A 16,279-nucleotide genomic window follows, 5' to 3' on the forward strand; every position below is an offset into this window, starting at 1 on the left:
AAGCTTTGCAGTGATTTGTGGACTTGTGATGTTAATGTGTATTTAACCTTTCAACGGCTTTAGACTCACACTGAGGGAGTAAAGAACACTTGTAACAACTGAAGGAGTCGTACACCAGCATCTATCTTCTTATTCCTGAAATCTTAGTCTGTAGAAGGCTCGCATATCTCAAGAACTCTTCGTCTTATCAACTTCACACTTGGCATGTATAGTGTTAACGGCTAAAGGAAGTACACTGTTGGATTTTGTGCGAGGTGGATATGCAATAACTTCAATATTAATGATTTGAATAAACAGGCGATCGGTGCCCTGTAGCGGTGGTGACTGGGAATCATCCACGACAGCAACTGATTGTCCAGTTTAAGGTTCTGTGGATTGAGTCCTCAGGTGCTTTAGGTGACTTTTACAGTTTCAGAGAGAGAAACTGTGACCAGCATCACCACAGGCCGAACCCACAGGCAGGTTCAGAACCAGCGCTGCACTAGGGACATACAAGAGGGGACTTTGTCATTCCTTTTGGATGATTTCTTTCCCCATTGTCTGCCTCTCTTTCTCTCTCTCTCTCGCTCTCTTTCCCCAAGGGCCCTTCGATTTCTCTGCCTGAGTCTCTCGCCCCCCCACCCACCCCACCCCCATCAGCCTCTCTCTCTGGGTGAATTTGTACATGTGGTTATGTAAGGGCGAGCAGTCAGCCTTCCTCCTGCAGCAGTGGTGCTATCAGCTGCAGCCACAGAGAGCGAGGACAGGGCCCAAACCCCCCCCCCCACCCACCCACCCCCCCCCCCAACCCCTCACCACAGCCTGATGTATGGAGGAGGGAGATTACAGTTTACTTAGCTGATGTGCTCGATCAGAGCCAGAGAGCAAACTCCTCATTTATTAACAATGGCCATTTCATGTGTGTCATAGTGATATCCAGCTCAGATCACATGCTACGACAAAATCAACATGGGAAGAAATCACTGTTATTTCAGTGAGTGAAAAGATATATTAATTGACATTTATTGTCATTACTATATTGCTTCTCTTGACTCTGACTTGTTTGTTAATTGAAGGCTCTTCAAATGAGCGGCAGTTTTCCTGTTCCTTCTCAGTCGAGTGTTTTTGAGTCTGACACATTTTGGACCAGGTCTAATTTTCCTCGCGTCCACTCCGGGGGTTCGAAAATGTATTCATGCATGTGGTGTTCATGATGACTTTTCATGGGTTTGGAAAGAGGTCCAGCATTTCAGACTCATGCAGACCTCTACCTAAAACTTTTAGTAAATATCATCTGCAATCACGGTCTTCAGACACGATGCAGTGCAGAACTTTGGCGTTTTATCGTTTTATCTTACAAGACAAAAAAATATGCATCATGCTAAATCACAAACTGGGGCTGTGTGACTTTTATATCCAAATGCCCATTAACACTTAATTACAAAATGTTAAGGCTCATTTAAGCTTCCTTTACATACAGAAAAACATGTGTCCGTTTTAAACGATGTAACCATCACTTCCTACAAATACATCAACTTCCTCGACCTTTGCTTGGTTGTTAAGCAGTACATCCACTAGAGGACAGTGCTGAGTCGGGAGATTATGAGAATAGCAAACATGGCAATGGTTTAGGAGGTTGTGATAATCTATATGTCTGTTTAGCCTGAATGAAGCCAAAAGACAAACATTTTGAAATTTTTAAATGTCTTCTTCGTTTCTTTTGATGGTCTCGCTTGAACTATTGGCTTCACTGTGCCCTTGTGGCCTCCAGTAGTATAGCTATGTTTTGTCTTTTAAGTATTTGTCTGCAAGCTTTTAGTATGTATGGACAAAATGACCCCAAAATACGTACAGACGGCTCCGTCCGTTTCTGGGTAAACGTTGATCATGAAAAATCCTTTATTCTGTCTGATAAAAGCTGGATTCAGCAACAGTACAACGTACAGGTATCATTTTTTCTCACTGTTAACAGCCAGAACAGGGAATCAGCACAATGTTATATAAAGTTTTATTATCTAACATGTTGGGAATACTTGCTCAAGCCAGTTGTGAAATACAACGTTGATTCCTGACAATATTGCTGAATTCCAAATCAAGTTTCACGAAACACTTGGGGAAAGATCAACCCTTTGATTAAATATTTAGCAAACCCAAGAATGACTCTTCAAATTAATTGCACCAAAATCCTAATTTAATTAAATTGAGACCATTAATTCAAACGAAAATGCGATGGCGTACGACTAGAGTCAAACGCTGATCTGAAGACAAAGACGATACAAGGACGTAACATTCACCTCCGCCTGCTGAGACCGGGCTGTCCTACATAGGCCCGGTTGTGATGTACACACTGTCGGCTGTTATCGTACATGAACTCTTGTCGTCCTTGAATCCTCCGCTGGTATTTGTTGTATCACAGATTTAAGGGGACGGGATCTCTCTTGGTTTCGCAAGGATTCATTTCTGCTCATTCACCGTGGTCACAAAAAGAGATTTGGATTATTACGAGTAAATATTTACTCGTTCCAACGCTGCTGTGAGATAGCGGGCGTGTGTGTTTTCTGTTTTCACACCTGAGAAGATGTGGATGTGTGCGTTTGTTTGTGTTTTGACTTGGAGGAAAGAATTATGTGTATTGTGGGTTTAATTTGATTGATGTGTACAATACGCTCCGTGTGTGTGTGTGTGCATTAATTTGTAGATTCTATAGTGACTGTGTGTTTGCAGCTTTGGAACGAGTGGAAAGGGAAACGCTGTGTTGTGTATGTAACAGAGTGTGCGAACGAGTGTGTGAACGAGTGTGTGAAGTGTCGGTGTGTGTTGTCGTATCCTGCACGGACCCGTGGAATGGGATTAGATTTGGCCAACAGCTCAGCTCCTGCCCTAAGTGGCTTGAACAAGACACATACACACACACACATGCATTTGCACTCCTATACCTATGAGGACCCTCTCCGGTGTAATGGATTCTCCCGGCTCTAACCAAGACCCTCACATACGTGTGCGCAACTGTTTCACCAATCAGCGGTAGAAGAAGAATTAGTTATTGATGTCCTGCGAGTGCACGGCTGTTAATGTAATTACAGCAATTCTCAAATGATATTGATGCTACAGGCGGAGTTTGAGGAAAACGTACACGTTGTGCAGCTCAGTACATAATGTTCTGTTCTCTATGCGTTCCATTCACTTTAGGTGGATCAGAAACAAGATGTCTGCCACAGTGTTGCTTTTCTTACACTATACCACTAGCGTATCCCAAATTTCTAAATCCCAAATTTTATGTATAAGACAGAATAAAATACATTAATCAAGAAAAAGGAAACTTTGGTGTGTAAAACATCTGAATCTGCAAAGGATATGTAAAAATGCTTAATATTTCTCTCTGAAATGTTAAAGCATAAAGTCGTCACATTGTTATATATGAATATAAATATATGTGCGTTGTAAAAGTGCCTCAAAATTGTACTTGAGAAAATAAGTCACCTTTAGCCTAATCCTGTTGTTTGTCTTTCTTACCAAGTGAGGACCAGCCAAAATGTCCTCTCTTTCCATGGTCCTCACAACGCTAGAAAAACAAGAACCCACAGAGTCCTGATTTGCTCTGAACACTGTGAAGCAGTACGCAGTCTTAGCGATGCTATAATTAGACGGCTGGATCCTTGTACACAATGCTAATGCTCCCGATCGGGATGCTAGGAGACACGTGACGTCACCCACGGATGACGTCATCCGACTCGCCGACGTCACCGCGGCTATTTTTGGGACACGGAGACATATAATGATTAACATGGGTAATACGGCGTGATAATGAGTGGCAGGCTCCGTCGTGTGTGTGCTATGTTCGTGCACGTACTCACACGGGCACGTCATGCAAAGACACATCTGCCTGGTGGTGGTGGTGGTGTGTGTGTGTGTGTGTGTGTGTGTGTGTGTGTGTGTGTGTGTGTGTGTGTGTGTGTGGGTGTGCGTGTGTGTTCCAGCTTTCAGTTTTCATCTTCTCCGTAAGAAAAGATCTGTCCATTTGTTTTTTTAAACGATTCTGTCGGTTATCGTGTTCGTTAGCCTTGCAGGATACCAAGCACACACACACACACACACACACACACACACAAACACGCTATTAGTTTTTCCCCTGTAGCTGTTTTGCCGAGTTCCCACTACCACGTACTTTGCTGCTGGGCTCTCCCACGTGGGCGAAATGTGTATGTGTGTGTGTTTGTGTGCGAGCTGGAAGTTATATGAGTGTGTGTGTGTCTGTGTGTTTGTGTGTGTGTGTTTGAGAGAGAGGGAGAGAGCAGATTGTTCCTGCGTGGGTAGTGTACAGTGTGTATGGGAAACACCCCACTTTGGAGCGTGAGATAGAGCGAGTGAGTGGGTGGGAAGCTGATCGATGAGTGTGTTCACTTTGTTGCTTGTTGAGCGAGTGTGTATATGGCTGTGACAAAGTAATGGGGGGTTGTTGCACTTTACTGTAGTTTGTGTGTCTGTGTGTGTGTGTGTGTACACTTAAGTGTGTGTGTGTATAGGTGTGTGTATGTGTGTGAACCCCAGGGTGTTCCCATGCTGGTGGTGTCCACCCCCAACCTCTATAATTCAGCCACAATTACAAGGCTCTCCTCTGCCGCAGCTAATGAAACCATAAGTCAGCCAGAGACACGCACAAGCACGTACACACACAAACTCACACACACACAAACACACACACACACACACACACACACAGATACAGTACAAACACACTCTACTGCAGCAGAACTAAGCAGTGGGAGAAATGAAAGGAAGGTGAAAGTGGAAGAGAAAAGAAAGGAGAGAGATGGTTTTTGGTTTGTGTGTCTGTGTGTCGTGTTCGAATCTTTGTGCACAGAACAAACTGACCTTGTTAAGCAATACTTCAACTACTTACCCTTATTCTAAATAAGACGTTAATTTGATTATGATGTTAAGAAGACTGGCAATTAGAATAATCCATTGTTGTTCCTGCCCACATGTCTCAGAGCATAGTGTGGTTGTGATATTAAATCCACAACATCACACCGAGGCTACACTACAACCACGTGTCCATGTCGCAAAATGCTGTGAAAACGTATGAATTACATTTCAGCATAAAGCGACTGAGGTCAGACAACTCAACATGTCTTGATTAAATTATTGCTTATTCCGAGTATGACCTTATTTCGGGCGAGTATCAGATTATTGTGTCAGTTTTTCACATTAAAGGAACCAAGTGCAGACACGACAAACTGGAAGGAAGACAAGAAGAACTCAGGAGATCCGACTCCAGTAACATGCACCGGGGAAAGCAGCAGGAAGATAACTGCGATCCTGCAAACTGAAACTATACAAAACACACAATCAGAGAACACCAGGGGAGCAACTGAAACTGAGAACAAGTGTAAACACCATAAATCAGGACAATGTACCAAAGTCTACAGAAAGTCCTTCACCAGCAGCAGATGTTGAGTCTCCACGAAACCTTGTTAACTGATGTAACATTTCTTAATCTGTTAATGTGAGCAGAGATTCAAGAAGAGCAATAAACTCTCAGTGAACATAAAACAGAAGCGTCACCATCACCTGCTTGTAAAAGCAATTTGTGAGGTGAAATATGACACAGCTGCTGATTGGTTCTATTCATGATTAACTTTTCACCTGTAGGAGTAACCTCAGCATCTGTGTCATTAGCATCACAATCCCCCCCCCCCCTCTCGTCGGGGGGTGATTGTGTCAGTCTGTGCTTTAATGAAATAAAACCCTCCTCATTCTCTCCTCTAATTAGAAATAGCGTCTGCAAACTAATAACCCTGCACGATCCAACAGGGAAGCATAGGAGCAATATTACAAATCACCTCCATGCAGATCGTTAGCAGAGACGTGACCTGCTCAGAGTGATTTCCTTATGAGCAGCACAAGGTGGGATCGACTCAATCTCCCTACAACTGCACAGGATAAGTGAGGTTAGGTAATGATAATAACAATAATTGGATAAGTGTCTGAAGTGCTTCACACACCAGATGTGTCCCGGTGTGTGTTACTTCCTTCGGTGCATGTGGGGTGAAGTTCGTAACACAAACCAGTCATGTTATATACGGACTGAAGAACCAGTCTGAATTATAGGGAAATTAAAAATAGGCAGGATGTTCCAATCTTTAGTGTATTGCTAAATTTTTGTGTTTTTATTTTTGTGTTTAATTCTGACTACTTTTAATTGTCCAACAAACCATTTTGCTTTTCGCCAATTCCTCAAATTTTTCGACTCACATCTTGTGCGAAGGATCATTTATTAAGGTTTTTTAATTCTGATTAAGTCTTCTTCTGAACTTCCCTTTTTTCGGTGCATTGCAATTCTTCTTGGGACATTACTGCCACCTGCTGATCAGTGGAATAGTGTAAAACCATTGGCAGGAATGCAACAATCAAAACTAGAGAAACCGCGCTTCGCTCCATAGCTGCTAAAAACACCATAAGAAAATGTTTTATTCAAAAATATAGTTTGTTTTAATCTAAGTTGAGATTCAGAGAGACGATAACCGATAGTAGCAAAACTTCAGATCAGGCAGACCCAAGGAACTGGTTGATTTACTTTTGCGATGATTGCGTCGCTTAACTTCAGATACAGAAGATGTTTGTGAAAACTTTGACTGGCGTGACTGATGACGTGTGCTAGTGACAAATGTGTAAAGATCCGCCCACAACCAGGAATTCAGAGGTTCAGTTCCCACAGCAGCCGCGAGCATCCTCAACAAAGCCACTGAACACACACTGTAGATGTGGCTTCACCTGCTGCTGGAGCTTGTTCCCTCTCAACTCACCTCCTCTCCCTCTCTGTGTCTGTGCCGGGATGTGCTCAGTGGCAGGGTGCGCCTGGAGGCCGGCGCAGTCGGTAGAAAATTCCTCCTTTCATACTCCCTGCCTTCTGCTTATAGCAAAAGAGCAGAGAGGGAAGGAGAGAGGGAAGCAGAGAGGGAAAGAGAGAGCGACAGAGATTGCTCGCGGCGAAGCAGCTTCACAGAGATGTGAAGGTCTGCAGTCTTCTCGCTTCTCCTACTTGTGTCGTCTCCTTCTTCCCTCGTTTCCACTCTTTTTTTTTCTGTTCTTCCCCCTTGAATTGTATTTTCTCGGCTAAAGTTTTCCAGCACATTTGGCTTCTCTCTACATTGTCCTGTATTTAGGGCCCGAGCACTGATCAAAGGTCAGGTGAGGCCCTATTGAAATTGTAAGGATTATTATTATTATTATTATTATTATTATTCAGGCAAATGAATTGTCTTTTTGAGGGCCTTACCATGCTCAAATTCTTACCAAAATTTGCAGAAAGTTAGAAAGTGGTGAAAATTTACGTATTCTGGAGGAATTTTCAATGGGAGTCGCAAAATGGCTCAACTGTGCCCCTCGAGACCCCTGGAACGTGTTCACATTGACCGATCTTCACAAAAAGTCCTAGGTGCAATTGGAAAAACGCAACAGGAAGCCTGCTATTTTGCATTTAGTGGCCATATTTATATTTACTTCACGAGGCAGCTTGACTCGTCGCAAGTCTACTCGTGGAACAGTAGTTTGGACCAATCAGGGACTAGCAGCGATATGTGTGTCTTCAGTGAGATGACGGCAAATAGCGACTGTCTGTAAACAGCAATGGTGGTTAGCACAGACATGTAGCATCAGGTATATCAGAACTGGAGAAGGTTTCTTCACTAAACTGTTCTTAAAGTAAAAGATGATTTTGCTCTTTTCCAAACGGGACAGATTCTGGCTCTAATCAGCACAAGATGGTCAAGTTCGTATCTGGCAGGGTTTGGCTTCCGTTCTGGATCGCGGGAGGAAGTGGAGACGAGTCATCTGTCTTTATCTTGAGTCTCTGGTCTAAACTGTGACAAAATTCAACGTCTGACATGTGTCACAACAGTAACTAAAGCAAACTGGGGTCTGCAGATGTATAGAAATGTCGTAGAACACAGAATAACCTTGCTGCTGCCGTCCATTCCGTGCCGTCCGTGTGCTTTTTATGTTCGTGTGTCACTTAACATGGTGAAGCATCTCTGCCAGCAGTGTGTTCACCTCTAGTAAATGTAGTACACGTGTGTGAGTGACAGGAGGCCTTTCCGCTTACTCTGGAAAAAAGATGAGTGTGTTTCTGTGTGTGTGTGTGTGTCTGTGTGTGTGTGTGTGTGTGTGTGTGTGTGTCTGTGTGTGTGTCTGTGTGTGTGTGTGTGGAGTATCTGGCTGGTACGAGGGGCTTTCCACCTTGAGGAAAATGTGCCCTGACAGCACATGTCAATGAAGAAGAGGAGATGGGGTTAAAACAAATAGGATGCAGGAGGTGGACGAGGGGGGGGGGGGGGGCGGGGGGGCTTAGTGCAGTGCCAACTCTGAGGTCACCTCAATATTTGATCTGCTTCAGTGAATGGAGCCATCACAACGGAGAGAGAGAGAGAGAGAGAGAGAGAGAGAGAGAGAGAGAGAGAGAGAGAGAGAGAGAGAGAGAGAGAGAGAGAGAGAGAGAGAGAGAGAGATACACGGGTGGAATGAATAAATTCCGGTTGCCCTTGAGCGAAGCACAAAATGCTTATTTTCCTTTATGACAACTCGAGTTTTGTTTTGGAAGTTTTATTCCAGATTTATATCGGTTTGGAGGAAATATTTTTAGGAGCACATTTCTCACTAGAAAGTACAGAGAAAAAAACATCAGCGGTCGCATGGACCAGACGAGCTATGAGCAATTTACTTAGAGTTAGATTATCTAAACTTTTTGACCCCAACTGCAAAACTGTGAATGCACAAATATACTTGATGCAGTGCAGAAGTACTTTTAAACAAGTCAGACTTTTCACATAATCTTTATTATCTGTGTGAGTTATTGCAGGCTGCTTCTTTAGCAATGTTTGCTTTTCAAAATCTATTAATTTAAATAAGCGAGTAGTAAAATGGTGTATGTGCAGGGATATTACACAAAGCACAAAAATCGAATAAGCAAGAATTGTGCTCTGATTAACTGGAACTAGTTACCTGGAGTTGTTTAGAGTGTGAGATATGTGAGTTTGTGTTTTAACAATAATATAATTGAGTAGTACAATATGTGCAGGAAACTACAAAATACCCCAACTCTTATTAACTGGAATTGTCTTTTAACTATTTGGTATAGCTTAGACTATAAAGACTCTGCAGAATGTTGCAAAGATGACCAAAGATCTGATGTTTCTTGGCTAAAAGTTTAAAGTTTAAAAGTGCTGGTTCACAGTCCAGTTGTCAAGTATAATCGTGCACAAATATGTAAATATGTCTCAAGATAAAGTTAGAAATTGAGGACAAGTGAAAAATAAAATGTGATATTTTCAACAAGTGAAGCCGAATCACACGTGAAAACTGCCTGAAGTTCTAGAACGGAACTCTGTGCGCCTGGGAAAAAGCTCCATGACCGCTGCAGCATCGTGACACCCCCCACCACCACCACCGCCCCCCCACCTCACCCTCAGGGCCAATCAGCAAGTCAGCCATGCAGAGGGCAGGCAGACAGGCCGCTGATGGACAGACTGATAGGTGAGGGGAAGAGGACAGAGACAGATGGAGTGTTAGAGGGAGGGAACGCTGGAAGAGGGATGGAGAGAGGAGGTCCGATAGAGGAGGACAGGCACGCTGCCCATCAGAGGCACTGATCCTCCATACAGATACAGACGGAGGAGAAGAGGGAGGAGAAAGGAGAAGGAGGAGGAGGAGGAGGAGGAGGAGGAGGAGGAGGAGGAGGAGGAGGAGGAGGAGGAGGAGGAGGAGGAGGAGGAGGAGGAGGAGGAGGAGGAGGAGGAGGAGGAGGAGAAAAGAGGAGAAAGTTTCCAAAGAAAAGCCTGTTTTCATTCAGACAAAAACATTATCTCTCACAAGAAAATAAAGGTGACTTAATACTTAAGCCTGTTGAGCACCACAGGAATTTCAAATCTCGACTGGTTTTAAAAAATAACCTAAATCTGCTTCTGATAATTCTAACATTTTAAGTTCCTTCCATCCATGTGTTGATTCACCTCTCATTGTATTTGTTGTTTTCTTTGTTTGGCCAAAATCACCTTTTCACAATTTATTTTTGATGACTTTCAGATTCATTTGATACATGAGACAGTTGCTGACGATAACAAGTTGACACTAACAATGACTTTTCCCTCGATGTGTATGTGTGTATGTGTGTGTGTGTGTGTGTGTGTGTGTGTGTGTGTGTGTGTGTGTGTGTGTGTGTGTGTACGCAGGCGCCGTTCGAGCCTCCAGCATCTTCCCCATCATGAGTGTGATCCTGCTCTTCATGGGGGGGCTGTGCATCGCCGCCAGCGAGTTTTACAAGTCACGCCACAACATCATCCTCAGCGCCGGCATCCTCTTCGTCTCCGCAGGTGAGAAGCACGTCCAGCTCGCCACCTGTCAGCGCTCTGGTGCAGATGTTCGTCCAGTTGTGTTTTCGGAGGAAAGGAAACTTGATTCAGAGCAAAAACAAATGCAACTAAATTCTAAAAACACGGGGTTAAGGAGGATTAAGCAGAGCTGAGAAGAGAAACTACTAAAGAGCTGAAGGAAATCCTGGCGACACCTTAAAGGGACTCTCACCTTTGTTGCATTTTTACACTTTTTTTGGATAAGGTTAAATTGGTATTAATAAGGTAATGACACTCTAAAATGCAAGACAGACCCACCAGGAGTAAAAACAAACAATTATTTCACTCTCATAATATTTAGTGAAAACTTCAACCGATAAAATTCTTCGGACCGAAGGACCTTATTGGCCGACAGACCTGTCTGTTTGCTGCATGGACATGCAGGTTTTCCGTCTGCTTCTTGTGGCGCATTCGGGCCCGCGTCATCAAGGCGCGTCCTCAACTAGAGGGTTTGTTTTGATTCCACGGCAGACAGTAGCGAGTAGCGACCGTAGCGATGGTGCAAATAACCATTGAACTGAAAAATATATATGTGAATGTAAATGTATATAACTTACCGGTGCTTCTGAATCCGAATCCATTGCTTTGGTAAACAAAAACTCACGTGCGTGCGCGGAGGCAGTAGGTTGTAAGTCTGCTTGTAAATAAAGTTTCTTCAAAAAAATAAAAACACCGGGATGGTTGTAAGTCTGCTTGTGTAAATAAAGTTTCTTAAATAAAACACCGCGGATGGGAACGAGGGGGTGGGGCATTGGAGGAAGGCGAGATGATTTGAATGTGCTGTAATTCTCAAATGCAACAAAGGTGAATGTCCCTTTAAGGCCGGCGCATGCTTCTGCGTTTTCAGGGGCCCGGAAGCGAAAGAGCCCTTCCGGGCCCCTTAAGTATATTTCCGGTTTCATGCCCGGAACCGGCGGAAACCTCGGAAGATTTAGAAGAACGAATATGGACCAAATAGAAGAGCACTTGGGAGAAGAGATCCGAAACTATGACCACTAGTATAACCCGTCACTGACTGGCAAATTTGTCCGCCAGAAAAAGGCTCTGAGGAGCCGCCGTGGCGATGTAACATTACTCCGCCTAGTGTTCTGGCGGGGAATGACAACGAGTCCTGCGTCACAACTGCGTGAAAAGCCGCAGTCGCCGTTGCAGAAGCATGCGCCGGCCTTTAGTATCAAATCACCTGAAATAGACTCATATGAGAAGTCGTGTTCTCGGAGGCAGCCCCGGCCTTAATGGTGCTCGCTGACCACCAGGTGACGTGTTGTGTAACACCTGACATGTGTGTAGTGTACACAAATCCCCTCAGGATCAGGCCAGGGAGACAAAGACAGCACATGATGCCTCTTTGTTAGAGCAGCTTTCGTGTTTTGGTGCATCTCCACTCTGGTTCTAGGCCATGGCCTACTGCGCTGCGCTAGATAACTAGTTCCCCTCCAAGTCAAAGTGAGAGAAGCAGTTTTTCTGTTTCACTCTCTCTCTCTCCCTCTCGCTTCCTCACTGTCTGTGTCTGTCTCTCTCGCCCTGTTGCTAGGCTAAGAGGAGGCCACTGGGATTACACTCTAAAAATAAGGTGTCCCTGATACTCTCCTGCTCTGATCCGTCTCAATCAGGCGCTCGCTCTCCTCACACCTCACACGGCCGCTCCGTCTCTTTGCACACCCTCGTGTTTTAATGCTTATTTGCACATTTGAGCATTTGTCGGTCTGCCCGAGCGTGTGTGTGTGTCTACCTGGCCACATGCAGCCGGAGTGATGGTGTACGACAAATAGGTAATAGGTGATCAAATAGAGGGAGGGAGAAACAGAACAGGGAGATGGAGAGACAAAGGTGGGAGAGCTGAGATTGACAGAGGATGTGAATTTGTGGGAGGTGAAAGCTGCGGACGATGAACTACCAAGAAAGCAAAGGGACATATTCAAAAAGAATGAAAAAAAAAATAGGTGGAAAAGTGAATCTGCCCCAGTTTGGATTTCGAAAAAGAGGGAAAGAAGTACGGAAAGATGGAGAGAAAAGAGAGAGAGAAGGTGCTGTCTATCTGCAGCCACACTTTGAAATCTGTGCTTTAGGAAACATGTGGTCTGTCAACTGCAACAGATTCTCTTCACATTCGTGCTGCTGACTCACACACATCCAATAAGTTACTAATTTATTTGAAGATTCCCTGTCGTCCTCATCGATCAGCTGTTCTCTGAAAAGTAAAATGTTAACAAATAAGGACGTACGCTCTTTAAACCGGTTGTTAATTTACGTAGAAACTAGACTAGTAGACTGTATTTCGTTGGCGTTGGTCTGTGAAGTATAGGCACCGGGGCCAGTTTACGGTTCTGTGTCTAAATGTGGACGTGGATGATCGGACCAGAGTCCTGCACGGGTCTATTTTTGCAAACCCAAAGCCACAAAGCTCCATCAGGACCCCTACACCTTAGCCACCATTATTTATGAGTCAGATCTGGACCTTTCCGATCCAGTTATGTCCCACAAGTTCTCATCTGCTGTTTGCCGGCATCTAGTTCATTTTAACCTGTACCTGTGAATTCTAGGGCTGGGCAAGTTTACTCGTTTCAATCGAGTTAACTCAAGTGATGAGTTAACTCGATTAATTATTTGATCTCGCATTAACTCAGGTTTGATTATTTATTGTTTTATTGTGAAAGTCAGGCTTTTATTTTGTGAAAGTCTGTTGCTGACTGCTGCAGAACAGGAAAAAAGAAAATAATTGGCGAAAAACAATCGAGTTAACTCATCACTTGAGTTCACTCGATTAAAACGAGTTAACTTGCCCAGCCCTAGTGAATTCATATACTTTATTTATTTATTTGACGCTACACAACGTTTTCCAGGTTACTGATCTAGTGCAGGACTCTTAGTTAGTGACAAACAGGTCCATCACATGATGTAAGGGAGAGAGTGAAAACTACTTCTATCATTTCAGACGCTGGTATCTAAACGTTTTATTTTGTTATTAACTCTGCAAGACAAAAAAAAAGGTTGTTTAGTTGAATACACCAGATGTTTGAAATATTAATAAAAGCATTCAGATTTCTATTCATACTCCAAACGATCAATAAACCTGTGAACTGTGAAAACTCTACTTTATGTGTATGTTTCAGAATCACTTTTCCAGTATTTTGACTTTGGATCTAATCCTCTTCTCTCTCTTCCCCAGGCCTGAGCAACATCATAGGAATCATCGTGTACATATCAGCCAACGCCGGCGACCCTTCCAAGAGCGACTCCAAGAAAAACAGCTATTCCTACGGCTGGTCCTTCTACTTCGGCGCCCTCTCCTTCATCATGGCCGAGATGGTGGGCGTGCTCGCCGTGCACATGTTCATCGACCGCCACCGGGAGCTGCGCGTGGGGGCGCGAGCCGCTGACTACCTCCAAGGTGCGGCCATCACGCGCATCCCCAGCTACCGCTACCGGTATCGACGCCGCTCACGCTCCTCATCCCGCTCCACCGACCCCTCGCACTCCCGCGAGGCGTCGCCGGTGGGCCTGAAGGCCTTCGGGGCGCTGCCCTCCACCGAGCTGTCCATGTACACGCTGCCCAAGGGCGGCACGGGCACCCCGACGGCCACCTATAACTCCACGGAGAGGGACCACAACTTCCTGCAGGTCCACAACTGCATCCAGAAGGACCTGAAAGACTCCAGCAGCGCGGCTAACCGACGCACCACACCTGTATGAGACCCATGGAGCGCCCTCGGACACAAGACATATAAAATCAGAGGGAATTTGGGGGGGGGGGTAGGCGGCAAAAGACAGATCCTGATGTAAGGAGCAGCGGAGGGGGGGGCATACATGGATAAATGGAGTGAGGGGGGGTGAGCGACAGGAAGGAAGAGCTGAGCGCTGTACGGCACCTCAGACGATCACAGAGTTTAAAAAAAGGATAAAAAAAGAAACATGCATGATTTTCCCATCTACCATTGTTTAACGAGTTTTGAACATGTTTATAAAGATTTGAGGGGATGGATGGGGAAAGAGGAGTGGTGGGGGGGGGAGGGGGGTGGTGGATGTCTGTCTCGGGGCTGTGGAACCATGGAGTGGGGGGGGGGCTTGGCCAGACTGCCCGTTAAAAGGTGAACTTTATATTTTTTACTCTTCCTCAGTCTGATGAAAGGGGGGCGTGACTTGTCCCTCGGCCACGCCCATGATCCCACCCCCACAAGCCCCCCCCGGCACACCCACCCTGACCCCCCCCCTGGAACCCACTCCTGTCTTTAGTTGCTGTATCTTCTTGATTTCATTCTTTATTCGCATTAATACTGTGAATCATTGCGGCGTTGAATCTAAGCAGGAAGCAATTCACACGCTGCAAAAAAAACAAAAAACAAAAACAAACAAAAAAAACAACACATAAGTTAATATATGTATTGATTATATATAAATATATGAATATATATGTTAATAAATCATGACTAGACTTCCCTGGCGCGAAAATATCAACAAGGAAAAAAGAAAGAAAACAAAGTAAGTTAAACTAAATCAAGTCGTCATGAAAAACCAAACCAAGATGGAGGATTCATGGTGACTGGCTCCTCCCACTGAGCCGAGGCTTCGGCCTACTTGATTAACTGATATCGGTTAGCGTTAGACACATTATCACATTCTTTTACAACAACAACACAAAAAAATAAATCTTTTTGGCCTTCTGCCGAAACCCTGGCCATCTTTGTTTAGGTCTCGACTCGAGGTGAAAACTTTACCTCACTTTTTTTGGGGGGGGGGGGGGCGGCGTGAGGAGAGAGAGAACTCTGGGTGAACGAGGATCTCTCTGCAAACTTGAAGACTGTGGACTATGAAAAATGTCACTACTGCCAAAGACACAAAGTAGTGCATGAGAGAACATGGCTACCAGCGAGGTGAAGCTACGTGACTCGTAAGAATTAAGAAATTTACATGCATGCTAATCAAAAATGATCCGATCTGCTTTTAAGGAACTTATGTTTTGAACAACTGAACAATGATACCATGTAAGGGCAGTGGGAGTGACAAAGTAGAACTTAATGTTTCAGTACTGTGTCTATTTCAATTTTTCTTTCTTGAGTGGGTTATTCGGGCTGGGGCTTCATTACGCTTGAAACAAGACGAACAAACTTTTGGAGAACGTATCAAAGCTTCTTTTTTTGTTGTTTTTTTAAAGACAATTTTATCTTGCCTTTTTCATTTACATTTTACTTTCTCGGTTCCTTTGAACTCTCACACAGCCTTAGTCTCTTTCTTTGTCTCTTTTTCTCGTTCTTTTTCTTGTTCTTTGGTTTTTGCGTTGTGTTGTTGTAAATGAGAATTTAAAAAAAAGCGTAATGTCTTTCAAGGTGCCAAAACTGAATGATTCTGAACTTGGATGCATCAATCCTGATGACGAATAAAAATCGAACCCCCCGTAGGGAACAGAACAAGTCATTGTTGTATCGTGTTTGCTCTAAAAAGACAAATATTACCGAGTGAAGTTAGAGGCTTTGAGTGCCTCGGCCTGCGTAAACACTCATGTAGCTGTAGCATGAAATAGACACAGGAGGACAAAAGCAAATATCCGATTTTTTCTCAAAATGGCAAATTGAGAGAAGGACAGTGACAGGATTTTGGACCCGAATGTCTCAAAGCTTTGAAAAATAAGTGATGTAAGAATGATCAGGGAAAAGAAGGATGAAAGACGAACTATTAAAACATTATGTAAATGTTCCCTTAGCTTTTGCCAACTGGGCAAGGACATTTCTTTTTTTTCAGGTTGTCTCCAAGTTTACAGATGTGCAAAAGTACACACACAGTACACAACCACCAATCGCTGATTTACGAACGTGGACGTTTTGAAGGTGAGTTTAACCCGTTAGCTTTCTGGCTAAGTGCAATGCCGACATTCATTTTGCAGTCTAGCTAGCTGCATT

The 16,279-nt window shown here is 44.1% G+C and overlaps 1 protein-coding gene across 1 annotated transcript in view; it reads left to right on the top strand.

Annotated features, from left to right (window-relative positions):
• LOC133026644 (voltage-dependent calcium channel gamma-2 subunit-like) overlaps positions 1-14,078 on the top strand; it is a 49,642-nt gene extending 35,564 nt beyond the window's left edge. Inside the window, exons 3-4 of the mRNA XM_061093560.1 lie at positions 10,206-10,346; positions 13,555-14,078. Of these exons, the coding sequence (XP_060949543.1) occupies positions 10,206-10,346; positions 13,555-14,078 (665 nt within the window). The remainder of the gene's footprint in view (positions 1-10,205; positions 10,347-13,554) is intronic.
• Positions 14,079-16,279: the final 2,201 nt, after the last annotated feature.

Source organism: Limanda limanda, chromosome 2, assembly GCF_963576545.1.
Source record: "Limanda limanda chromosome 2, fLimLim1.1, whole genome shotgun sequence".
In the NCBI taxonomy this organism is placed as follows: Eukaryota; Metazoa; Chordata; class Actinopteri; order Pleuronectiformes; family Pleuronectidae; genus Limanda; species Limanda limanda.